The 25549-nt window shown below is 43.6% G+C and overlaps 1 protein-coding gene across 2 annotated transcripts in view; it reads right to left on the bottom strand.

The window, feature by feature from the left end:
* Positions 1 to 25549, bottom strand: part of NTN3 (netrin 3) — a 120388-nt gene that overhangs the window by 46588 nt on the left and 48251 nt on the right. For both annotated transcript variants that reach the window (XM_087973255.1, XM_087973256.1), the window contains exon 3: positions 15963 to 16151. In XM_087973255.1, the coding sequence (XP_087829381.1) occupies positions 15963 to 16151 (189 nt within the window). The remainder of the gene's footprint in view (positions 1 to 15962; positions 16152 to 25549) is intronic.

The raw sequence follows: 25549 nt of genomic DNA, 5'->3' as shown, positions 1-25549 counted from the left end.
GAGGGATGGAGGGAGAGAGGGGGGGGAGAGAGGGGAGGGAGAGGGAGAGGGAAGGAGGGAGAGGAGAGAAAGAGGGAGGGAGAGAGAGGGGGAGGGAGGGAGGGAGAGGGAAGGAGGGAGAGAGGGAGAGAAAGAGAAAGGGAGAGAGAGAGAGGGAGGGAGGGAGGGGGGGAGGGAGGGAGGGACTGGCCCAAAATACTTGATGAGCTTCAGAATTGGGAAGAGATTTGAGGCAGGCTCTCCAGGGTCCTGGTCCAACTTTTTAAAAATCATCAGTGGGGGTATTACACGAGAGAAGCCAAAGAAAATGAGAAAAAGACACAAGAGAATCTTCTAAAAGGAGGTTGGGGCAAATCTGAAGGATTCATTCACAGAGGCTGTCTTGAGGAATCTTCTGGAATGTCTCTTACCATCCTATTTCCAGGAACCATGAATCCTTATGTCCTGTCAGAATATTAGTAATAGTTCCAAGAAGCTTTATTTATGGATTCCAGTGGCTTCGTTTTCTCCGTAACTGTGAAAAACTGAAGCAGGAAATGGCACTCTCAAGCAGCTCTCATCCAGGGTCAACAGGTGTTGAGCGGCCAATAAATTTAAACAAACAAACTTATAGAGTAAAATTCTGGAGATCTCCCTGAAAAGAGATGATGCGCTACTTTGATGGACCTATTTGTGCTACTTTGATAACCCATTTGTGCTACTTTGATGGACCTATTTGTCCTCTTCAAAGAAACGCATCTGATGAACCATCACCAACCCTTCCAGACCATTAAAGTTTGTGGTTAGGCCATCCACCAGAGTGTATCGCTTCTTAATGGAGATGCTTTGTCACTAATACTCTACAATTATGGGCTCAGAAGATTTCAGAGCAGGACTTGCCTCAACAGACTCCACGCTGCTGTTTCAGCTCTACAAATTAGAGAGGGGGAAACAGAATATAATTCAAGAGAGGAAGGGAGGGGGTGTTTCTCTTAGTATTCACTGGGAAAGGAAGACGGCTGAAAGACTGCCAGGGTTTTATGGGATGGGGAGAAGGGTAGAGTGGGTGGGAATTGACCTAGACTTCACTTCAGAAACTCTTGTGCAGACAGCCTCAAGTCTTCCTGATTGAATCCCCAGCTCTGCCTTGGCACCTGGCTACTTTGGACCGCAAATCAACACTTTGTGTGTACCTGTGTGGCATAGGATAAGTGGGAGTTTTTTCAAGGAAGCCATTTAAATCCTCAGCAAAGAACATAAGCTGAGTAACAAGAGCTTCAATTTCCACCATGCCTGGTGACAGCCAAGATTGGAGCAATTTGAGAAAGATAAATAAATGACTTGGGGAGGAAGGCTTGACAAAGATCAGCTGACTCTTTCTACAAGCTGTCTAGTGGCACAAGGTTTCATGCATTGTGTTCTAGACCAGGGGTCTTCAAACTTTAAGACTTCTGGACTTCAACTCCCAGAATTCTCAGAATGCTAGCCAGAGAATCCTGCGAGTTGAAGTCCCACAAGTCTTAAAGTCATCAAGTTTGGAGACCTCTGTTCTAGACATCCGATGAAGCTGAGAGGTGAGTGATTCATGACAGACAAAAGAAAGAACTTGTTTTAACCTAGTGGTATGGTTACCTGGTGGAACTATCTACTGTATCTCCAAAAGTGGGAATGACAGCAATCCTAAACTCCATTCTTAGGTTTCATGCATCAAAGGAGAAGAGAAAATCAGTGGAGGAGAAGAAATGCCATCTAACACTGCACAGCTTTGCTTGTCTACCTAATACCTCCAAAGTTGGACGGTTTCTCTCACAATGACATTTAAGAACAAGAACTCTGGGTATCCATCTCTGAAAGTATCATAAAACATGGACACGGACAGATGAGGAGATAATTCCCTGGAATGCCTACTGTGAAAAACATCTGTTCTTGGAAGAATGATTATCAGTTTGGAAAGAAGGAAAGAGATTAACCAAGAAGAAAGACAGCCTATGAAGATGTAGTAGGATCTTCTTATGACAGGTCCAGTTTAAGGAATGGGAAAGACATCATGGCCAAGGAACTATCTCAAAACGTTGTGAGACAAGATGAAAAACAGAAAAATGGTACAATATTCCAAATAATAACAACTTTGCCCTGGACAATGATAACAAAGAAACATGCAACCATTAAGGACAGAATTGGGCTTCTTTCCAGGCATAAAAGCATTTAAAAGAGATTGCTTACAAGTTGAGTGATGAAACTCAACTACAAGCCATCAACTCGAGGTGGCTCAACCACAGAAGGGCTCTCCAATTCCTTTGTGTGTGCATATTCTGCATATTAGCATGAATTGAATGGTCTCGAGTGGTAGATTTGTCTTAAAATCATACAAAAGAGCAGGGAACATCAATACTGCGTAATAATAAGCAATTGTTCATATGAAACAATGTTCTGTCTGTTTCGTAACAACAAGAGAATGTTGTCATAATGACCATGGCTTCAGTTTCTTGCTTGTTTTAACATTCTCTTCCAGTGACCCAAGCTGTGCAGTCTTGAGCAACCTGCTTTATTCGATTTTACATTCCAAACTGAAGTTCTCATTCCTCTTCTTTGAGTCCATAACAGTAGCTTGGGTCTGATATAAGACTTCTCTGCCTACCTCCTGATTTGATGTTCACATATCAAGGAGCCAGGACAATGGATGGAAGATTGAAGTTCAGTCCTTAAACAGAGCTTAATATTTTCATGGTGAAGCAGACATTCCTGGAAACAGTCCCATCACAAATTACTTCCAATGATGGCTGTATGAATATGAATCTCATATCCACATTCTCGGATGGACATGCAAGCTACGTCAGAATGATCAGGAAACTGAGAACATTGGTAGACAACTGCATTCCAAGTCATAGGGGTTTGGGAAATATAGTATATTGTACCGCTCTATATGCACTAGTGAAACCATATTTGGACTGCTGTGTCCAATTCTGGTCACCATGAAACAGAAAAGGTGCTGAGGCCTTAGAAAGAGAGCAGAGAAGAACAACAAAGATGACCAGGGGTCTAGAAACTATATGATGGACTGCTAAGAGAGCGAGGTAGGTTTAGCTGAACGAAGAGAAGGATTAGGGGAGACTTGATAGCCATCTTCAAATACTTGAAGGACTGTCACAGAGAAGAGGACCTCATTTTATTCTCCATAGCACCTGAGGGTAGGGCAACAATCAATGGGTGGAAGTTCATCAGAGAAAGATCCAACCTGGAAATGAGGAATTTCCTGTTGTGGTTCGCCGGGAGCCTGTGCAGACAGCAGTGGAATCGGACAGTGGGGAAGAACAGGGACCTATTTTTCTACTTGCATTTTTTACCTGCTTTCGAACTGCTAGGTTGGCAGAAGCTGGGACAAGTAACGGGAGCTCACTCCATTACGCAGCGCTAGGGATTCGAACCGCTGAACTGCCAGTCTTTCTGATCGACAAGCTCAGCATCTTAGCCACTGAGCCACTGCGTCCCTTGTACCGATGGTAGGTTCCCTCTAAAATATCTCCCCTTTTCCACCTTTCCCCCCTCTTCTCTGTAGGGTCTGCAGCACACTCTTTCTTGGCTACATTACCTGATTTCCTTTTAACCAGAGATGGCTGTGGCTTGAACCTGAGTGTGTCTCTCCACAAAACATGAGTTCCACCCTCGAGCTCTTGGCTCCAGCATGCAACTGGGGGATGGGAAGACCAACAAAGAAAGCTTGGGAGGGCCAGCTTCAAAATGAATCAATCTCGAAGATATGCCTGTGTGCCCAGGGTGTTTGTGCGTGCAGGCCTACCCAGAGGCCGGGAAAATTTCACAGCCGCTGTGGTTCCAAGGAGATCCTTTTTCTAGCCCTACAGAGGAAATGACTCAGGGTTGTTTTTCTTTTTCTTTCTTTTTCTTTTCTTTTTGAGAAAACGTAGGCTGACAAGTTCATTGCCTGCCTGCCACTCTTGCATATCTTTGGGTATATTTCTCATCCCCAGATGGCCTCCAGGAAAGTGTGTGGACAAAGGGAGAGAAATGAAGGCGAACCGTCCAGCAAGAGTGGCCGTAGACAGCAGAAGGGCACTTGGTGTCACGTCCCTTGCTACGTGGAGGACCTCAGAGGTGAAAGAAATGGAAAGGAAAAACTGTGATGAAGAAACTATGGGGCTGGAAGTTACACCAAACCATCATCGCCACTGTAAGATGATTAGGAGAATGGAGGCTAAAATATATGAAGAACGGTTGTTCAAGGAATTGGGCAAGACTACTTTAATGATAAGGGATGCGGTGGCTCAGTGGCTAAGACGCTGAGCTTGTCGATCAGAAAAGCTGGCAGTTCAGCAGTTCGAATCCCTAGCGCTGCATAACGGAGTGAGCTCCCATTACTGGTCCCAGCTTCTGCCAACCTAGCAGTTCGAAAGCACATTAAAAAAATGCAAGTAGAAAAATAGGGACCACTTTGGTGGGAAGGGAACAGTGTTTCGTGCGCCTTTGGCATTTAGTCCTGCCAGCCACATGACCATGGAAACGTCTTAGGACAGCGCTGGCTCTTCAGCTTTGTAATGGAGATGAGCACTGGCCACTAGAGCAGGAAATGACTAGCACGTATGTTTGAGGGGAACCTTTACTTTAATGAAAAGAAGGACTAAGGGTGACATGATAGCAGTCTTCCAATATTTGAGTGGCTGCCATAAAGAAGAGGGAGTCAAGCTATTCTCCAAAGTACCTGAAGGCAGGGCAAGAAGCAATGGGTGGAAACTAATCAAGGAGAGAAGCAATCTAGAATTAAGGAGAAATTTCCCAATAGAACAATTAACCAGTGGAACAGCTCGCCTTCAGAAGTTATCCTGGTCACTCATTATGGATGGTGCAGATACTGAATGTCCGATATGGAGCACCACCATCCTCAGTGCGGGTCAGGTAAATCACTAGGCTATGATCTACTAGAACTAGACTATCGATATCCTCATCTCTCATTATGGATGATGTAGTTAGTGAAAGGGCCACAGGGCTCACTACCATCCTGTGTGCCACTACCCACAACCCAATGCTGGACTTATCTCCTGTTCCTGCCATTACCTCTCACATCCGCCCCCCCCCGCCCCCAGCTTAAAATAGAGGCATGCTTGAAAAAAGCAGTGAGGTGTGGCCAGGACAAAACCTACATTTGGGTTTTGTTTCCTTGCCATTTAAAACTAATTCAATTCAACCACAGTTTGCATGATTGCTCGCCATTCAGGCATTTAATACTTTTCTTCTCCGGTCCCATTAAAGCTGTTCAATCAGGAGCAAATTTGGATGGGTTCCAGATGCTATAACTAAGATGTTCAGGGAACACAAGAGAGCGAGGGGAAGGGGAGGATTTCGAGCCTGAAGATGGCATATTAATAGATAAGAGGGTTGTGTGTATAGGAGAAGGAATGGCAGAACTTGGGGGGGCGGAGTTAAAAGAGGGATCAGCCTTGAATCCCTACATAGCCACAAGTAGACCAACCTCCCTTGAATTCTGTTGACCCTTATTCAACTCCAAGCAAGTGCTAACTTTTAGTTGAGAAGATTCCTGCGTCTAGGCCGTTTACCAATAAATTGGTTTATATGTGGACCTGCTCCTTCATGCCTGACATTGTGAGATGACTAGCTGGAGTTCCATGTTTACTCACTTCCTTATCTGTAGGTTGGCTAAATTGTTCAGGGGATGTGTCATTTCCCTTCACTTTGGTACATCTCCAGATCTCCTGGCCTCCACAAGCCACGTCTGTTTTCTCAGCGCCAAGGACGTAGCTAGTCATACTCCCTCCCCTTCCCTGTGGTATCTTCTGGCTGGAAACCAAACTTGGTTTCCAAGTTGGACTTCAGTTCTGTGTTGCAATCCCTCCCAGATGGCTTTTCGAGAAACAGAGGGAATCCTTCCAAGGTGTCTGCCATGGCGAGGCAACAAAAGTCACCATGTGCTTGAGCAGAGAGCATGAACTTTTCAGGCTGAGATGTAATGATAGGGAAAAAGAGGCACAGTCGGGATGGGGAAGCCCTGCCAGTTCATCGCTTGGGTGATTAGGAACAATTACGTCTCCATTAACTAATAATCTGGGTGAGAGGGAAGTCCCCATTTGCTTCTCTGCCTGGATTTTACAAGATGCTTGTGAAAACTGGAACATTTTTCTGTGTGGCGCACGTTTTGTCCGATCCCTTGGGATAGATTGAGGTTTTATTTTTCTAGGCCGTTCATGAAGAATGAAGAAAGAGCTGACCGAAGTACTCAGAATGAGCCCGTCTTCACACAGAAACACCAAGTTCTTGCTGGTTTGTAGGACACCCAGTGATGAAGCGCTGTGAACTGCCAGATAATTTGTTTTCCTGGGCCAAAAAACATTTGCAGTTTCTGGAAAAGAGAAAGCAGCTCCCTTTGCCATTTAAACCTCAGCCTTTGCTTTACCAAATACCTAACAAGAGTCAGTGCTTATAAACAAAAAGCAATAATAATAATAATGATTACACTGAAACATCTCTAGGGCTAAGATGACCGTATTCTGTACGCATTGGGGTGTTGGAAACCTTCAGTTTGATCAGAGGTGGCTTTGAAATAAAAAGAGAAAGAAAATTCAACATCTGGGATGGGAAGACCCTTCTGGATAGATATGTTTGGGTTTTGCATGAGGCAGGCACAGAGACAAAGAAGAGGGATGGGCCCAAGGTCACTTTTAGATATTTACAGATGCTCACCCTTGAGATGGCCATAGAGGCAAGGTGCCAGCCTCCACAAAGTTCTTTCTTGACATCTTTTGCTGCTTGCTTCCTGTCAGCTGCCATAGAAATGGGGGGAGAGGTAATTTTGGTATTTGGGAGGGGAAGGTTGCTGGAGAGTGAGGATGTTTTCTGTGTGAACTAAAAAGGAGGGGATGCTTTCCTGCAGCTGCATAGACTTATCTCTACTAAGCCAAGGTCAACCGTCTTGGCATACCAGACGAGTGAGAAACCACCTGAAAATGTACCCCACATGACATTATAAACAGCTTAGATTGGATGACCAGTCTGGAGTCTTGTGGGGGGGGGGGGAACTTGAGATAACTTTCAATATGTAATATTTGCGCCTATTTAGTTTACTTTATTGTCATTGCACCTCATACAACAAAATCAAACACCATCCTCAGTGCACATCATGACCATGAAAATAAACACAAACACACACCCTTCACACTCCACATATTGAACCGAAAACCCTCGACACTGCACCAATACTGCACTATACAGCAGAATTCAAAAGATCTACTGCCCTGGGATAGAAGCTGTTTTTCAGCCTATTTATCCTTGTTTTTATTATCCTGTACCATCTGCCAGATGATAATAGTTCAAAAAAAAAAAAAATGGGTTCCCAGGATGAGATGGATCTTTGAGAATGTTTTGAACTTTCTTAAGGCAGCGGGAGCTCTAAAGCTCTTCCAAAGAGGGGAGAGAGCAACTAATGATCCTCAGGGCAATGACATTAACCCTCTGGAGTGCTTTCCTAGCTGCCATGGTGTAATTGGCAAACCATACAGAGGTGCAGTAAGTTAAGGTATTCTCTATGGTGCAGCATTAGAAGGTCACCAGCAGTTTTTCATTCACTTGTTGTTTCTTGAGAAGTCTCAGGTAGTATAATCTCTGCTGGGCCCTTTTGACCAGGGCTGCAATATGAGCACCCCAGGTCAGGTCCTCTTTTATGGTAACACCCAGAAACTTAATACTGACCACTTGCTCCACTCGGTCTCCGTTGATAAGCAAGGGCTGGAGGTCTGATCTGTTCCTTCTATAATCCACTATAAGCTCCTTGGTCTTATTGGTGTTGAGGACCAAGTTATTGTCTCCACACCACGAAAGCAATTGGTCCACCTCATCTTGGTAGGTGAGTCCCACCACTATTTGCTTCAGATCTTGCTTTCTTTTCTTTTTTTTTTTTTGTAAATTTTATTTGAGTTTTCACAAAGAGAAAAAAAAATACAAATAAAACATCTTTTATGAAAGTAGCGTAATCCCGGGTTACATTTCTTCGTACAGACACAAATTCAGGTTCATTCTCATTTTTATATTCTATTTCATATCTTATTACTATTTTACATTTTCTGCATAGCTTCTCCCCTCTTTTAATTTTCTCAATTTTATTTTAATTATCTCATCTCAATTCAAATCATTGTATTTATATTTTTTGTCTGTCCTGTTTCAATTATCTATTATCTTTTCCCATTAAACAAAATTTCTCCTGTAGTTACTGATTGGAGTATGACGCCTTTATATCTTTTCCCTAAAGTTGTAACATTCAATATAATACATAACTTCCATTCGGATTCTGCTTGGTACATTCTTAAAATACACACTGTATTCTTTAAAAAAAGAAAAAATATATAAATGTATAATATAATTAAAACAACATTCCATTCCAATTCAATTCTATCATTAATATTAATATTCATTAAAGTCTTAACATCTTTAACATTACTTTTCAATTAAGTATCATACTTCTATGGGAACAATTATAAGCTTTCCATAATTAATTTCCCCCCCTCTTCACTTATATTTTATAAAACATTAACTAATTAAAATGTTCCCGTTCCTTCCTAATTCAATTTTCTCATTTATTTTATTTCACTTATTTAATTCACAAACATTTCACTAAATTACACTAACTATTTTATCCCTCATTTTAATCATACGTTGACTTCCAGTTTGAAGGGCTTTGGCGATAGACAGAAATCCGCGATCGTGCGCGGTTTCTGTCTGGGCTCGCAGCTGGAGTGCCCCGACCCGGCTGGTTTCGGGGCTAAGCCACCCTGTAGAGGTGGTGAAGAGAGGGGAGATCCCAGAAGGGTCAAGGAAAGCCGCATCTTTCCTCCTCAGCTGGCTAAACTCCCTTTCCTGAAGGCGGTAAGAGCGGCGGTCAGAAATGGCCGCCTCAAAGAAGCACTCATCCGGAAAAGAAAGTGCAGGAGGAAGTTAAGAAGCGAAAGTTTTGGCTGACTGGGATAAGAAGCAACAACTAAGGTATCCTGGAATTTAAATTTTTAAAAAGATACATCGCTCCCAAAGAAGAGTCGGAAGCAGCGAAGGAAAGTGAAAAGGGAAAGGTTTGCCTTTTTTTTCTCTTCTCTCTCCTTCCCTATACTGACAACTAAGAGACTTAAATAAGAAATCGGAAAAATCCGCTTTGACATCAATAGGCAATTAAGCTGAAAATAAAACAAAATGCCAAAGGGATAATAAAGATTTATGGACATTAAAAATTTTCTTTTTCATAAGCAGGAAGGGAGAGAAAAAGAATAAGGGCAGGATCTGGAAGAGGGAGGAGACTGCCTGGAATTAAAAAGAATCTACAGTAAAACTTCAATAAGACTTCTAAAAGATACATTTTAACTGAAACTTTGCAACTAAATAGTAACCCCAGGAAGAGAAAGTGAAAAAAAAGAGCAAAAAAAGAAACAGCTTGCGTGTATTTGGATTATTTGGTGATCTTTGGATTTTTGGTTATTATATTTGAATGACTAAAATCAATTGGGTGGTTGTTTAAAAATTTATACAACGGCACCACTTCTGGATGAATTGAAAATGGAACTTAAAAAGTACAAAGAAGATGCACAAGAAGGGAAGGGTTCTTTTGGCTTCGTCTTTCAATTCTTAGAAATGGAGATTTGGAACTATGAGAAGCAAGAAAAGACTGCAAAACAAGAAGACTGGGACAAAGAAGAAGCCATCTTTAATGAACAAGTAATTCTATGTGGGGAAGAAAAAGGAAAGGGGGGAAAGAGAATGGAGAATTTAAGACTTAAAAAACAACAAAAGAAAAGAAAAGTAATTCGAAAAATAAGTATAATACTGGAAAGCAACAGAAAAGGGGAATACAAAAGAGAGAAATAGAGGTAGAGAGACAAGGGGGTAAAAAGGGGAGAGAGAAGAAGAGAGGGAAGAAGGAAAGGAAAAGAAGCTACAAAGGACTGGAGCAAGATATAGAGAAACAGGACCTATTTAGAGATAATGGGTGAAAATCTAACTGAAAAAGGGATTCTGTAAAGGTACATAAGATTGTATTGTTATATTAGTAATAGAAATAACTTTAGAAAATTGGAAACAGATCTTGCTTTCTTTTGTTGCTATCACTTCCAACTCAGTAAAAGTACAATGGAGTTGAAGGATTTCTTTCTTGGGTTTTGAATGAGGCATAGCTGACACGGGGTAACAGAGAAAGCATCCCAAGTCACAGCTATGATACTTGATGGAGATGAATCAGACTCTCCCAGATGGAGAATTACAATTAGCCTTGAGTCAAAGCTCAAAGGCTCCAGCTTGATTTGGCTAGGAGAAGTGCCACCTAGACTGTCTTCAACTTTCCAGACTAAAGGATAGACAGAATAAGAGAGCTGGAAGGGACATGGAAGGTTTTCTAATCCAACTCCCTGCTCAGGCAAAAGATCCTGTATCATGCCAGACAAATGGTAGTCCAATGTCTTCTAAAAAAACTCCAGTGTTGGAGCATCCACAACTTCTAGAGGCAAGTTGTTTCACTGATTCATTGTTCTCACTGTTGGGAAATTTCTCCTTAGTTTCAGGTTGCTTCTTTCCTTGATTAGTTTCCATCTGTTGCTTCTTGTCCTGCATTCTGGTGCTTTGGAAAATAGGTTAACTTCCCTTTCTTAGAACATTAAAATCCTTGCTCGCAAAGGAGCCTCTCTGAACATCAGGAATCGAGCCAGCAAACCTTGAGTAAGTCCTGCATGTTTCAGAGCCAGCTTGCTTGCTGGGGGCCAATCCAGATGTGCAGCTGATTGCACAACAGCCTAAGCCTCTTCTTGCATGGAAGGGACACTAAGACTGAGGTGGCTTCCTGTCCCAGCAAGGGATCCTAACCACAGGGTCTCATGTGGAGAGAGGAAGAGGAACCTCAAGAGTTGACTGCTGTGATGGTTGATGGAGAAAGACAAGTTGGATCTTCTCTGGCTCAGGAACAAAGGTTTTTTTTTAAAAAAAAAAAAAAAAAAAACCAGGGATGGGCCTGACAGCAGGAACAGTAATTTAGTACACAGTCCCTTGAATGCAGATCCACCAGAATCATTGTTTGAATTTTGTCTGCTTTGTAAAAATGTCTTTATCCACATGCAGGGAATTATTTTCTGGACATTGGAACTGAACTTTTGGTAGCCTTGAACTGAATGACTTACTGAGGAAGAATCTCTTAAGAACTGTTGCAAACACATTCTCAGCTACTCCTGAGCAAGTCTGGCAATTAGCAGGAAAGAACCAATACAGACCAGGTATCTGGCCCAATGTCTTTATTCTTTGCTTCCTTCCCTACCAACAAGTCCCAGGAAATACTAGCAAGGTAACCAAAGGTAACCCACATAAAGTCAGCGCTGGGAGCGTCCACCTCCCGGAGCTCCTAAATACCCTGAGCCCACCCCCCATGTGTTTTCAGTATCTTCTCTGCTTCTGTAGCCACTATCTGGTTGCCGATATCACGGAGCAAGTGGCCACCATCCAGGAAGCGCCGTCTCAGCATCCTCACCTCAGCCGCCTGATCGTCAATCAGCTGGAGTCCACTGTAATCCCTGACAGGCCACCGTATCGCCGCTGCTCACATGTTGACAAAATGCAGGTCTGCGCCACTCTCACAGGCCACTGTAGTGCATGCCGGGTTCTGTCAGTTGGCAGGTGATCGGAAGATAGGCGGGTGTGGTCCGGGCTTCTTGTTGAGCTACAAGCTGGAGCTCGACACACATGCCAGTTGTCAAGTTGCTGTGTTCCTGGGCCACGTGGCCACCTTTTGTGACCTTCTTTCAAGTTAAGTGTCAGCCTTGGAAGCCATATTTTACTTAGAAGCTTCGAGGCTGCCATATTTTAGTGCCTGGGAATTCGGGAGGGGGGGATTTCATAGAGAGGTGGAAGATTAGACACAACAACATTTTTCTCATAGAGTCAAGGACAAGTTGCCCTGCACCTGGAGAGGAGTGTCTGGAGGAATGTCTCCAGTTGGGACGATGGTTGATTGGACCATGTGATGGACTGGTGGGGGGCAGGGGATGGAATTTTGATTTTTAATGAGGAAAGGACAACCCGGAATTCTCAGATCCGGGTTTTCCCAGAGGTGCCAATATGACTTCTTCAGTAAATTCCTTTTTGGATGGACTTTGTTTCTGAGTGCTGAATGAAATGGGGAGTTTCATTGGAACACTTGACACAAAGTCTGTGGGGAAGCTTTAACAACCATGTGACTAACAATTACAGTGATTCCTTTAACAACAGTGGCAAGAAAGGCTGTAAAATGGGGCAAAACTCACTTAACAACTGTCTTGCTCAACGACAGAAGCTCTGGGCTCAGCTGGGGTTGTAAGTCAATGACTACTCATAGTTGGACTTGATTTGGAGACCAAGGAAAAAAAAGGTTTGTTTGCTCTCCATTTTCCCCATCGCATCCAAACCTGTTTGGCTGTGCCAGGTTAAGTCACGCCCTTCCTTGTGGCGAAGGCTTGTGGGCTTCGATGGGTCTTCTCTACCCACCAAGGGTGCCCTGCAGAATTGAGACCGCAGCAGCCCTGGGAAGGAGCAAGAAGCAAGGTTCTCCACTTACTTCCTCAATCCTAGTTGGCAGGCTGCCGTCTTATGTTATTGCAAATGAGGATGACTCCCTCAAGTCTGGTGCCGACGGTGTTTCTTCTTTGACTTACAAAACTGGAGCACATCATCCTCCCACAGATATTGGCAGAGCCAGGTGGCTCTACTCGTAAGGAGTGGCTCGTACAGCACTTTTCAAGACAGTCCCAAATGGGATGATGGGAAGTCCGAATGAAGGTAAGCCCCAAACTGGGGAATCAAAAGTAAAATCCGAGACCACATCTAGGGAAATTTTATTTTATTTATGTGTTGCTTAGATGTTTAATCCTGCCTTTATAAGTAAATCAAGGCAGCAAAGCAAACATTCGTAATGCTGCTTCCTCCGCCGCTTTTTCTCCACAACAACAAACTTGTGAGGTGGATTGGACTGAGGAAGAGTGACTGGCTCAAAGTCGTCCAGTCTGCTTTCATGCCTAAGGTGGAACTAGAGTTCACCATCTCCTGGTGATTGGCCCAAAGTCACCCAGTTGGCTTTCATGCCTAAAGTGGGGCTAGAACTCACCATCTCCTGGTGATTGGCCCAAAGTCACCCAGTTGGTTTTGATGCCTAAAGTGGGGCTAGAACTCACCATCTCCTGGTGATTGGCCCAAAGTCACCCAGTTGGTTTTGATGCCTAAAGTGGAACTAGAACTCACCATCTCCTGGTGATTGGCCCAAAGTCACCCAGTTGGCTTTTATGGCTAAGACGGGACTTGAACTCACCATCTCCTGGTAACTGGCCCAAAGTCATCCAGCTGGCTTTCATTCCTTATGTGGGACTTGAACTCATTGTCTCCTGGTTTCTAGGTTAACACCTTCACCACTACACCAAATTGATCATTATTTAATCCCAGGCTCTTTGGCTGTACACCAGGTAGGGATTGCGATGTTAGTTAAACCCATAGGTGTGGCTTGTATTGTGAGTCTTGTTGTGGTGTCTCAGTTATTGCATTTTGACGATTTTAACTCTGCTTTGTATTTTGTTGAATATATCCATTTGTTTGTTTATTTGTTGTTAGCTATTCTGAGTAACGTACATCAGATAAGCAGCCATATTAGTTCTCTAAATAAATAAACAAGCGTAATTTTCATTTAATAGTTCAGTGTCGAGACCGCCTGACTCCACCACAACTCTGGGCAGCTTACAATTAAAAAATAATTAAAAAGAAAGCAGATATATCAAAGAAAAGGGAAGACAAACCACAAAGCGTGCTGCAATTACTTTATGCTGATGGAGGAATCTACACAAAGTAAAAAAAAAAAGGATCTCATTTTTTAAAGTCTTTTGATTCTAAACTCAGATACATAATTTGCACCTTGATTGCACTGGAAAGAAACACACACACACACACACACACACAGACACACACGTGGATTAAAGCTCCTCTACCAAGCTATGCCTAAAGCTTGGTAGGAGGCGACACAAAACCCAGGGAACCAACCCTAAGCACCATTCATGGTAGACCAATGTGCATATCAGCTTCTGTCGTTTTTGTAGTCCTCAATATTGGCTTATTTAGGCTCAGCTGAATAGCAGAAGAAAGGGAGTTTCTTGGCCCTGGAAATTATGGCCACCAATGTCACTTCAGAACAAGTTAAAATAAGCCTGGCCATTTCAGATGCAAACGGACCAGCTCGCTCAATAGTTAAACAGTCACTAATATTAGGTGAGCAGAAAAAAGGAAAACACAACAACATTTGTAAGACTAATGCTCCATTCATTGCACTTCCTGAAATGACTAGAGCTTTCACAATTGAAAAAAAATCTTACTGAATCTCAGCTCTTGGATTTTCAAGTGAGATTATGACTATTATTAAGTGTTGACCCTTATGATTCTTGACTCTTGATGAATGTATCTTTTCTTCTATGTGCACCGAGAGCATTTGCACCAAGACAAATTCCTTGTGTGTCCAATCACACCTGGCCAATAAAGAATTCTATTATCTATTATTACCTAAGTGTTTCCCAACCTTTGGCTATTTTAAGATGGGTGGAGTCCAGCTTCCAGAATTCCCCAGCCAGCACATACAGTATACAAGACTTCCAGAATTCCATAGGCAGCGCATGTAGATTTCAACCAGAATTCCCAGGTCAGCATGTATAAACTTCTTTAAGTCCCAGAACTCCCCAGCCTACAATTACAAGTAGTCCTCATCTTGCGATTACAATTAAGCCTAAAATTTATGTTGCTAAGTGAGAAATTTGTTAAGTGAGTTTTGCCCCATTTTAGGAACTTTTCTTGCCATGTTTGTTAAGTTGAGTTGATGCAGTTGTTAAATTAGTAACATGGTTGTTGTGATGACCCAGGGTGGGATACAAAATAAACAAAGTCACAAAAACAGGTGAAGCCCCTTTTATTCCTTCAACTTGGCTTCAAAGCTCCAACTATCCTTGACTGGAGACAAAAAACTCCCCCACAAACGGTTGCAAAAAGGAGGAAATGCCGTTTAAACTAAAAATACCTATAAATTGTAAATAGCAAAAACAACACAAACCATACTGAAGCAATTAAGGGAACCAGGCAAGATAAGGGCTTGAAGATGTCCACAGATATCAGAATATACACTGGGAAAGACGCCAAATTCAGGTAAGAACAGACAGACTAGAAATATTTTCACGCTTTGTTTCTAGCACTGGCCCATGCACAGTCTGTCCTTTTAAATAGTCCTCACAGCTGCAGCCCATGAAGGGGATCAAGGCCCTTTCCTCCCCCATAGACCACACCACTCACGTTTCTCCCTTATTCACTCCTCCCTGCGTGCCCTAGGATGGAGAGGGGATGGGCCTGGGTCTTCCTCTGATTGCCCAACCATCCTGCGCCCTTCCCCAGCCTCCTCCACAACCTCCGGAGCCACACTTCCACTCCCTGTCGGCTGTTCCTCCTCTCCCTCAGAGTCAGTCTCCAACATGGACATGACAGTTGTTATAAGTGAATCTGGTTCCCCCATTGACTTTGTTTGTCAAAAGGGGATCACGTGACCTGGGGACACTACAACTGTCATAAATATGAAGCACTTGACAAGCATTCAAGCATTGGAGTGTAAAACATGTGGCCATGAAGATTCTGCAATGGTCATAAGTGTGAAAAAACATCATAAGTCCCTTTTTCCAGTGCCGTTGTGACTTTGAATGGTCATTAAATGAACTGCTGTAAGTTGAGGACTACCTGTGTAGACTTTAACTCCCAGAATTCCCTAGCCAGCATGCTGAGGAATTCTGGGAGTCGAAGCCCACCCCTCCTTAAGTGACCAAGGTTGAAAAAACCCTGATCTAAGTGGTTCCAATTCTGCTTGAGTGGATTATGCTGCCCAGCGTACAGTTCAACTCATCCTGCTTGGTCTCTTTGCTGAGCCCCCATACTGGTTGACCCCACTTGTTCCTTACCTCGACAGGCCTTGCGGTCGGAGATAGATTTGCTCACGTCGCGGTAAAAGCCCTCTTTGCAGTAATGGCAGTGCCGCCCGGCCGTATTGTGCCGACAGTTGAGGCAGACGCCACCGCTCTTGCGTCCGGACAGCTTGTAGAGTTCCATATTGAAACGGCAACGTCGGGCATGGAGGTTGCAGTTACAGGCTGCAAGGAAGAGATGGAACAGGTGAGAAGGGATGGACATTTCCCAACTCCTAGCGGCAAGCGAGTAGGAGTTCTCATGCCAACTGCATCGAACAAGAGGGGCTTTTAATTGGGTGGGGTAAGAGGTGGTATTCAGCAGGTTCTGACCGGTTCTGGAGAACCAGTAGTGGAAATTTTGAGTAGTTCGGGGAACCGGCCAATGCGACCTCTGACTGGCCCCGCCAACCCCATCTATTCTCTGCCTCCTGAGTCCCAGCTGATTGGCTGGGTCTTCTTTGGTTGCCCTGCACAGGAGAACGGAGCTGGAAAGCAGGTTAGTGGGGTGGAGAGGGAATGGAGATTTTACAGTATCCTTCCCCTGCTATGCCCACCAAGCCACGCCACACCCATAGAACCAGTAGTAAAATTTTTTGAATCCTACCACTGGGTGAGGTTGACCTGTAATCTTGCCCAGTCCAATGGTTTGAAAGAGATAGGCCAGATCTGTTATCCAAGTAACAAGAGGTAAAACATGACTGAAGTTTAAAACAAGAAGGTATATGCACACAAAAAACTTAGGCAAACACCTTCCTAACTCACATGAGTATAAGGTCGGCGGTGTGTGATACAAGGATGGGATGCAAGTCAAGCATAGTCGGACCTACAAGACTTTGTTACTATGATATCAAGTCCAGCCCAAGGAGTAGTATGGTGGCCTAGAGGTGGAGCTCCTGCCTCACAATCAGAAGGCTGTGAGTTTGATCCTAGGTAGAGGCTGATATTTCGCTCTATAAGAATATATCTGCTGAACAAAACTCTGCATTGGCGACAGGAAGGGCATCCGGCCATTCAAACACTCTGCTAGCTCCATTCACTTGCCCAGACTCCACTGTGCAAGGGCTTATGGGGTCATTAAAAGATGACGATGATGATGAATGATGATGATCAAGCCCAGCCCAAGAATGACGTAGATTCTATATGTTTTCCAACTTTGACTATTTTAAGATACATGGATTCCAGCTTCCAGAATTTCCCAACGAGGACAAATGGACAACTTCCAGATTTCTCTAGGCAGCATGTGTGGACTCCAACTCCCAGAATTCCCTAGTCAGCATGCTGGGGAATTCTAGGAGTTGAAGTCCACCGATCCTAAAGTGGCCAAGATTTGAAAAAAAAAACGCTGATCTAAGTGATTTTGGCTAGAACAATCCAGCCAAAGTTCAGGTATTTATTTGCTTACATCCAATAGACAGAATCTTGCAGGATTAGATCTCTATTATTCTTACCCTAACAAATATACACTGGAAGATTATAGGGAGTGGCTATCCTAACTCTCTTCTTCTTGTCTCTGATCCAGCTTCTGGTTGTGTTGTTTCTTGGCTCATCCCTAGCCTTGGAATATGCTCCGTCCTTCCTGGGAAACGGCCACTTGCATCACCCCTCCTCCCCCTCTGTAGGTACTCACATCCCTCACACCTGGCCAATATCAATAAAGGTAGTTTTAGCCTTATCGTGGAATTGATTTCTTGGTTTGCTCTATCTAGTTAGTTGACAGATTTCAGCACGGCCCGCCAACTGGCATCTCTCGACCCCCTCCAAAGCTAGCAATTCAAAACTGCGAGAAATCATAAAATTAATTTGAAACATTCTATATTTGGCTGTGCCAATGTCAGGCTGCAATGTCCAAGCACAGCCAGCCCGTTTCTTGTATTGGTTAAAATGATCCCTTCCTATCCTACCCTTTCTCACTAAAAGCAGCAGAAGGAAAAGAAATTAGGTTTGGTTTGAAGAAAATCCAGCTCCCCCCATGTTTAGCTTCAAGCCTTGGTGCCAGGGCTCCAAATTCATGGTTTTTTTGGGGGGTGGTCACCCTGCTCTTAAATGCTCATGGAATGGTACCAGCTCAGACGCTCCATCCCAGCCTGTTGCTTGTTCAAATATTTTTAACACCCCACCAAAAAGCCTGATTTTGAAGGCTCAAAGCTAAAAAATTAGAAGAACTGTTTTCCATCTGTTGGAATCCTTGATTCGCACCCAGATGGCACGTTCTATCTAAAGATGCTGGTCCAGAGACCATCCAAAGACCACCATCTTGGCCTGGGAGGAAGAATTCTTTCTTATTTCTCGCCAGAGCTGTTATGGAACGGGGACCCTATCATCCTCAGCCAAAGTTGCAAAGTTGAGAAGAGTCAGAACTCAGAAGGCAGTGAAGAGACCTGGTAAACTTATTTTGGTCTTTGTGCCTCCATGCAGACCCTTGCTCCCGTCTTTGGATTAGCCCCAGAGGTGGTATTCAGCAGATCCTGACCAGTTCTGGAGAACCGGTAGTGGAAATTTTGAGTAGTTTGGAGAACCGGCAAATCCCACCACTGACTGGCTCCGCCCCCCATCTCTTCTTTGCCTCCCATTGAGTCCCAGTTGATTGGCTGGGTCTTCTTTGGTTGCCCTGCACAGGAGAACAGAGCTGGAAAGCAGGTTAGTAGAGCGGGGAGGGAATGGGGATTTTGCAGTATCTTCCCCTGCCACACCTACCAAGCCATGCCATACCCACCAACGCCCACAGAACCGGTAGTCAATTTTTATGAATCCCACCACTGATTTAGCCCCCCAGAAGCAATGGGGGTTATCCGGGAGCCATGCGTCCAGCTACAGACCTTTCAGAGGAGACCACTACCAGTTCCTCTTTGAACACATGCTCAAAAAGATAATGGAAAGGAGGCATCTTTTAACAGCAAATGATGGTTTGCTTTGTCTGATCAGATCCAGGCCAGAGGGAAAGTTTCTCCAGACACACTGTGAAACTCATTACTGTGTCAGCCCAAGATTTAACTGCTGGCTCAGCTTATCGTTTTTGTGAAACGTGATTTAGTATTAATACTTCTTTGTATCCCACCTTTATTACTTTTACAATGAACTCAAGGTGGCAAACATATCCAACCACCTTCCCTCTCTTATTTTTCCCCAAAACAACAACCCTGTGAGGCGGGTTGGGTTGAGAGAAAAGGACTGGCCCAAAGTCACCTAGTCAGCTTTCCTAGCTTGAGTGGGACTAGAACTCACCAGCTCCCGGTGATTTACACAAAATCACCCAGCCGGCTTTCATGCCTAAGGTGGGACTAGAACTCACAGGTTCCTGGTGATTGGCCCAAAGTCACCCACCTGGTTTTCATGCCTAAGGCGGGACTAGAACTCACAGGTTCCTGGTAATTGACCAAAGTCACCCACCTGGCTTTCATGACTAAGGTGGGACTAGAACTCACAGGTTCCTGGTAATTGACCCAAAGTCACCCAGCTGGCTTTCATGCCTATGGTGGGACTAGAACTCACAGGTTCCTGGTAATTGACCAAAGTCACCCAGCTGGCTTTCATGCCTAAGGTGGGACTAGAACTCACAGGTTCCTGGTGATTGGCCCAAAGTCACCCACCTGGCTTTCATGCCAAAGGCGGGACTAGAACTCACAGGTTCCTGGTGATTGGCCCAAAGTCACCCAGCTGGCTTTCATGCCTAAGGTGGGACTAGAACTCTCCATCCATCGCTTTCTAACCTGATGCCTTAACCACTAGACCAAACTGGCTCTCCTTACAAAGCCATGTTTTTACGGAGGGACAGCCTTAGATGGGGAGCGGGCTTGGAGAATGGGTCCCACCAACTCCAGAAGTGGGCTTCAATTGCAGGCAGTTGGGGAGAAAAAATATCCAGCAGGCAGTCGACCGATATGTTAGTCTTGGCAAGGCCATCTCTGTTCTCTTCCTTAACATGATCGTGCTTGAATCTCGGCGGCTAAGCGTGTCGTTTGCACACACTTCGTATTCCCTCCCAAGTTGTGGAGAGGAAGAAGCGCAGCTAAGGACTTGTCTCGCAACCGCCAGTCGGTTTTGCTACAGCTCAATCTTTCTCTCTCTCAAAAGTAATTACAGGCCTGAATGGTCCCTGCTGTTTGAGGGTATTAATAAGAATTTAATTGCATGCTGTTGGGCTAATTATATAGCAGCTTGCTTGCTTCCTTCCTCACATAAGCCCAGCCAATTCCCCCATTCCTTTCTGTTTTCTTTTTCTTTTTTTAAATTCACACAACTAATTAACCAATCAAGGTTCAAATAATTTGTAAATAATGGGGCAATTATGACCCAAGGCTGGCGTTCTTATTCTTTTGTTGCAGGCTACTGAAATTCCCTGATGGAGCTGAGACCTGTCAATTTTCTCCGGCACTGCAAATTGGCTAGGAACGATGTGGAAGATTCTTCTTGAAATTTTAAGAGTGCCAATTTGTGCCAAACCCACAACCAAGTGGAGCTCTGCTCTGCACAGTTAGAGGGTAAGGATCTGCTGTCTACCGCACCCCAAGATCTGCAGATGTTCCTTTCACCCAGCCGGAGAAACCTGGTCTCAAGATGAAGCTGCCACACCCTCCACCATCCACTTTATGAACTATGTTTATGAACTATGTTCATAAAGTGCTTGTGGAATGCCATGCCATGTTTATTTTGGCTTGGAAGACCCGGCTGGGTTGCCCAAGAAGCCCTCAATGCAGAAGTAGTTTAAGCATTAAGGAATGCCCATCTCAAGAGATGTTCAGACCGATGGCTTTCTTTGGGAGGAAACGGTTGGCAGGATGGTTTGACTTGCCAAAACATGATTTTAGTCCCTCCCGCAAAAAAAAAAGCTGGCACCATATTTGCCTTCACTAGTTTAGTTTGGTTTAGTTTACTTTATTGTCATTGCACCTTGTACAATGAAATTAAATGCCATCTTCAGTGTAAGTTATAGCTATAAAAATAAAACACACATCCTTCACATTCTATACAATTGGATTGAAAACCCCTGATAGTGCATTAATGCTGCACTATACAGTAGAATTCAGTGGTGAGATTCAATTTTTTTTTACTACCGGTTCTGTGGGCTGTGGGCGTGGCTTGGTGGGCATGGCAGGGGAAGGATCCTGCAAAATCCCCCTTCCCTCCCCACCTCACCAACCTGCTTTCCAGCTCCGTTCTCCTGTGCAGGGCAACCAAAGAAGACCCTGCCGATCAGCTGGGACTCAATGGGAGGCAGAGAAGAGATGGGGTTGGTGGGGCCAGTCAGAGGTGGGATTGGCCGGTTCTTGAACTACTCAAAATTTCCGCTACTGGTTCTCCAGAACTGGTCAGAACCTGCTGAATACCACCTCTGGTAGAATTCAATAGATTTCCTGCTCTGGGATCAAAGCAAAGCTGTTTTCCAGCCTATTTGTCGTTGTTTTTATTATTATCCTGTACCGTCTGCCAGATGATAATAGTTTAAAAAAAAAAGGGTGCCCAGGATGAGATGGATCTTTGAGGATGTTTTGAACTTTCTTAAGGCAGCGGGAGCTATAAAGCTCTTCCAAGAAAGAGCTTTATGATCCTCTGGGCAATGACCTTAACCCTCTGGAGCGCTGTCCTATCTGCCCCTTTGCAATTGGCAAACCATACAGAGGTGCAGTAAGTTAAGATACTCTCTATGGTGCAGCAGTAGAAGGCCACCAGCAGTTTTTCATTCAGTTGTTGTTTTCTGAGAAGTCTCAGGTAGTGTAATCTCTTCTGGGCCCTAGTGGTTGTCTTGAAAGAATTCTGGGTTGTGTTGCAATTGAGACCAGAGAAGTTTTTCTTTGGCGATGGATGGATAAACAGTTGGGAGTGGGGGAGTCAGGAAACGTTGTTTTCGTAGATGATAACACGAGATTAGCTGATGCACAAAGGTGGAAAGATGTGGCTTTGTCTACAAGTTGGTGAAGATGTTGGTAGCTCACCGGGAAGGGCAAATTCATTTTTGTTTGATCAGAGAAAAGACAATATTAGTGTTTATTGTTGACTGGAAACTCCTTAGATTTTTTGGGGGGTGTGTGTGAAAAAAAAAGATGAATGGTTGTGATGATTAGACCGATAGATTACAGTAAGAAGAGATCTATAGTGTAGCCATGGAATAAGAGGTGAATTTATAATTGAACATATAACTGCGATAGATGGGAAGCTACTCCTTGGTGTCTTTCATCTTTCCTTTCCTTTCTATTTTTCTTTTTCTCTTCTTTCCCTCTTCCCTCTCCATCCTTCTTCCCTTTCATGATGTGCCTTTTAAATGAAAAATATCTGAGATTGGAGTTGCTCCTGTCAAACTGAAATGCAAAGAAAGGTAGGTAGATGTGACGCTTAGGGGTATTTATCAATAAACTAGAAGAACAGAGACGTTCCTTTTATATCAGTTCTTAAATTATTAGGAGTTACTGTATCAGTTCTCCTTTGAAAATAGCACTTGAAAATGGGTTGATGCAAACCTGAGATTGACATGAAATTTGAAAACGTCCAGGGCAAGTGATTTTTTCCTTCCTTCCTTCCTTCCTTCCTTCCTTCCTTCCTTCCTTCCTTCCTTCCTTCCTTCCTTCCTTCCTTCCTTCCTTCCTTCCTTCCTTCCTTCCTTCCTCCCTCCCTCCCTCCCTCCCTCTTTCTTTCTTTTTTCTTTCTCTTTTTCTCTTCTTTCTTTCTCTTTCTCTCTTCTTCCTTCCTTCCTTCCTCCCTCCCTCCCTCCCTCCTCCCTCCCTCCCTCCCTCCCCTCCCTCTCTCTCCCTCCCTCCCTCCTTTCTTTCTTTCTTTCTTTCTTTCTTTCTTTCTTTCTTTCTTTCTTTCTTTCTTTCTTTCTTTCTTTCTTTCTTTCTTTCTTTCTAGAGTTAGGTTTAGAGCAAGCAGAAGACACTCAGGGTATATAGAAACTATCATGAAAATTTAGTAATGAAGTCTGCCCAAGGAGGTACAGTTGGCATCAATCGTTAGTTTTGCTTAGAATCTAAGACCTTTTGAAAAAAGCAAGAAATTTATAATTGAAGTGATCATATTTTTGCAGCTTTGTTTCATTTTGCAACAAAAGAGTTTTGGCAGGACAGAGCCACTTTTTCCAGCCTCCTGATGCCCACAGAACATCTCCACTCTGCATTCTGCATGCTGCTGCACCCCCAAAGTGTTAATATCTCCATGGAAAGGGGAACTTTACTGAGAGCCTTAGCAACAACCACACACACACACACACACACACATTCAGTCAGGGGGAGGATTTTATGTAGATTCACCCTGATTGCTTTCCATTGACGGGGGTTTCCTTCAGAATACCAATAGACCTGCCAAACAAAGAGGGAACTCAAAAGAGCACAAAAGAGGATCCCTTCCCTTTGACCCTTAACCTTTAACCTTTTGTTTGCCTGGGATCATCCCCCCCCCACATGCAGTCCAACAGCCCCTGTTGATAAGGGAGGTGGTGACCCATTTTAAATCCCATACATCACTTGTCTCCACTTTATCCCGCCTGGAATTGCTCAGTGAGGAGATGAGCTGCCAATAAATGTGATGAAAAATAAATAATTAAATAAAATCTCAATGTTCGAAGGCTTCTTCTCCTTGGTTGTCATGCAATAAAGCTTGCGAGTGGGTTTACCTTTGGATTTTAGCATCCATCCCTCTCTTTTCACACCCAGCTTCTCTGGTCTAACCACAACTCATCAAGACAATAGATTCTGCTGATAATGGGGCTTTTTTCTGTCTTATTCTTACCCCAAAATCAGGCAAGAGGAAAAATTTATTTTCTTTTATGCACACTGAGAGCATTTGCACCAAAACAAATTCCTTGTGGGTCCAATCACACTTGGTCAATAAAGAATTCTATTCTATTCTATTCTATTCTATTCTATTCTATTCTATTCTATTCTATTCTATTTCTTCATTCCATTATTTCTATTCTATTCTATTCTAAATTCCTATTTCTATTTTATTCTATTCTATTTCTTCATTCCATTCATTCTATTCTAAAATAATAAATATTCTATTCTATTCTATTCTATTCTATTCTATTCTATTCTATTCTATTCTATTCTATTCTATTCTATTCTATTCTATTCTGATTTGTGTATTATGTGCATAAGGACCTGAATTTGGTACACACTTTTGATATAAGTAGAGGCGTTTGGTTGACCATGTTGGGACTTAGAAGCTAACAATGTCAGTCTGGATTCAGAGTTGGATGGGAGAATATCAAAAAGATGATTTTTTTTTAACCCCTTCCTCTCCAGATATCCCTTTCCAACTCTACGTCTCTGAAAATCTCCCTGCTGCCCCAAGCATGTAAGTCTTCCTCTCAGTGCTCTTTATTTATACGTATCCTACAAACGTCTTCTGAGTCCAGACCCTTTGCAAGGTTAAACAAAACAGAGCATGAACCCTTTAAACTTTTAAAAAGGAACAATGCAGTGACATTAATTAAGGGTATCTGGTTAGCATCAGTGATACAGAGAGCTCTTCAGATTTTTTACAGTATTAAAAAAAAAAAGACGTAATGGTTAGGATACTCCAGATTTCAGAAGGCTGAGGGAATGGGCGAGGACATCAAGAAGGAGCATCATCAAGGGTTTGCACTCCTGTAATTTATCCAGGATGGGAACTCAGAGCATTCCCTTCCTAGAACAAGGGTCTTTGAATTTGGCAAGTTTGTGGACTTCAACTCCCAGAATTCCTGAGCTAACGTGACTGGAGGAGGAATTCTGGGAGTCGAAGTCCACAAGTCTTAAAGCTGTCAAGTTTGAACACCCCTGTCTTAGAAGAAGACATGAGGTAGGTTGAAGCCAGCTGGGAACATTTCTCCAGGAGGAATCCAGAGGCGAGCCATGTAGAGTTTGAAAGGAATTAACCAAGACAAAGGCATGACGGTCCAATCTAGACCTGAAAGCAAATCAGTTCAAGGTGAACCCTGGCCAACGAGACCTTTATGTCTGTGTTACTCGGAGGTCACTTGGCAGAAGTCGGAGCCGTGCTCTGGTCATCTGCAAAGTGGCATCAAGTAGGTGGCCAGAAGGTGGCACTGCAAGAACAAGTTCAGCCATTGGCCCAACCAACCAATGAAATTCTGCCTGGTCCCTCTCTCACCCACGATGCAAAATGAACTGGAGTTGTACTGTCAGCCAACCTTCCTTGCTTTTTAGCCTTCAAAGAAGGGGACATCACGGCAACATTAGTTGACTTTCTTCTTGAGAAGGATGGATTCAGGGACACCTTGGGAAGAAGATTCCACAAATGGACAGCTCCAACTGGGAAGCAAGCCCTGGAGATGCCTTCTTCGGAGGCTCCATTCCAAAGAGACAGGCTCTCACGAGAAGAGATAATACCGCTTTATAGCACACGAGTGAGACCACACTTGGAATATCTTGTCCAATTCTGTGCACCACGATAGAAAAAAAGATGTTGAGACCCCGGAAAGTGTGCAGAGAAGAGCAACAAAGATGATAAAGGATCTGGAGACTGTAGGAAGTTAGCCCCCGCCCCTCTCCTAGAAAATTGAAATATCCTAGGAAATATTAAAAAGGCAGAATATTTCCCCTAAAAAGAGAAGCAGAAACTCAGAAGCAAAAAGCTCACCTCAGAAGCAG

This window comes from Notechis scutatus, chromosome 12, assembly GCF_049901735.1.
Source record: "Notechis scutatus isolate UNSWTSFEM ecotype Mainland chromosome 12, rNotScu1.2, whole genome shotgun sequence".
Taxonomy (NCBI): Eukaryota; Metazoa; Chordata; class Lepidosauria; order Squamata; family Elapidae; genus Notechis; species Notechis scutatus.
This window is presented reverse-complemented; position numbering and strand designations above follow the sequence as displayed.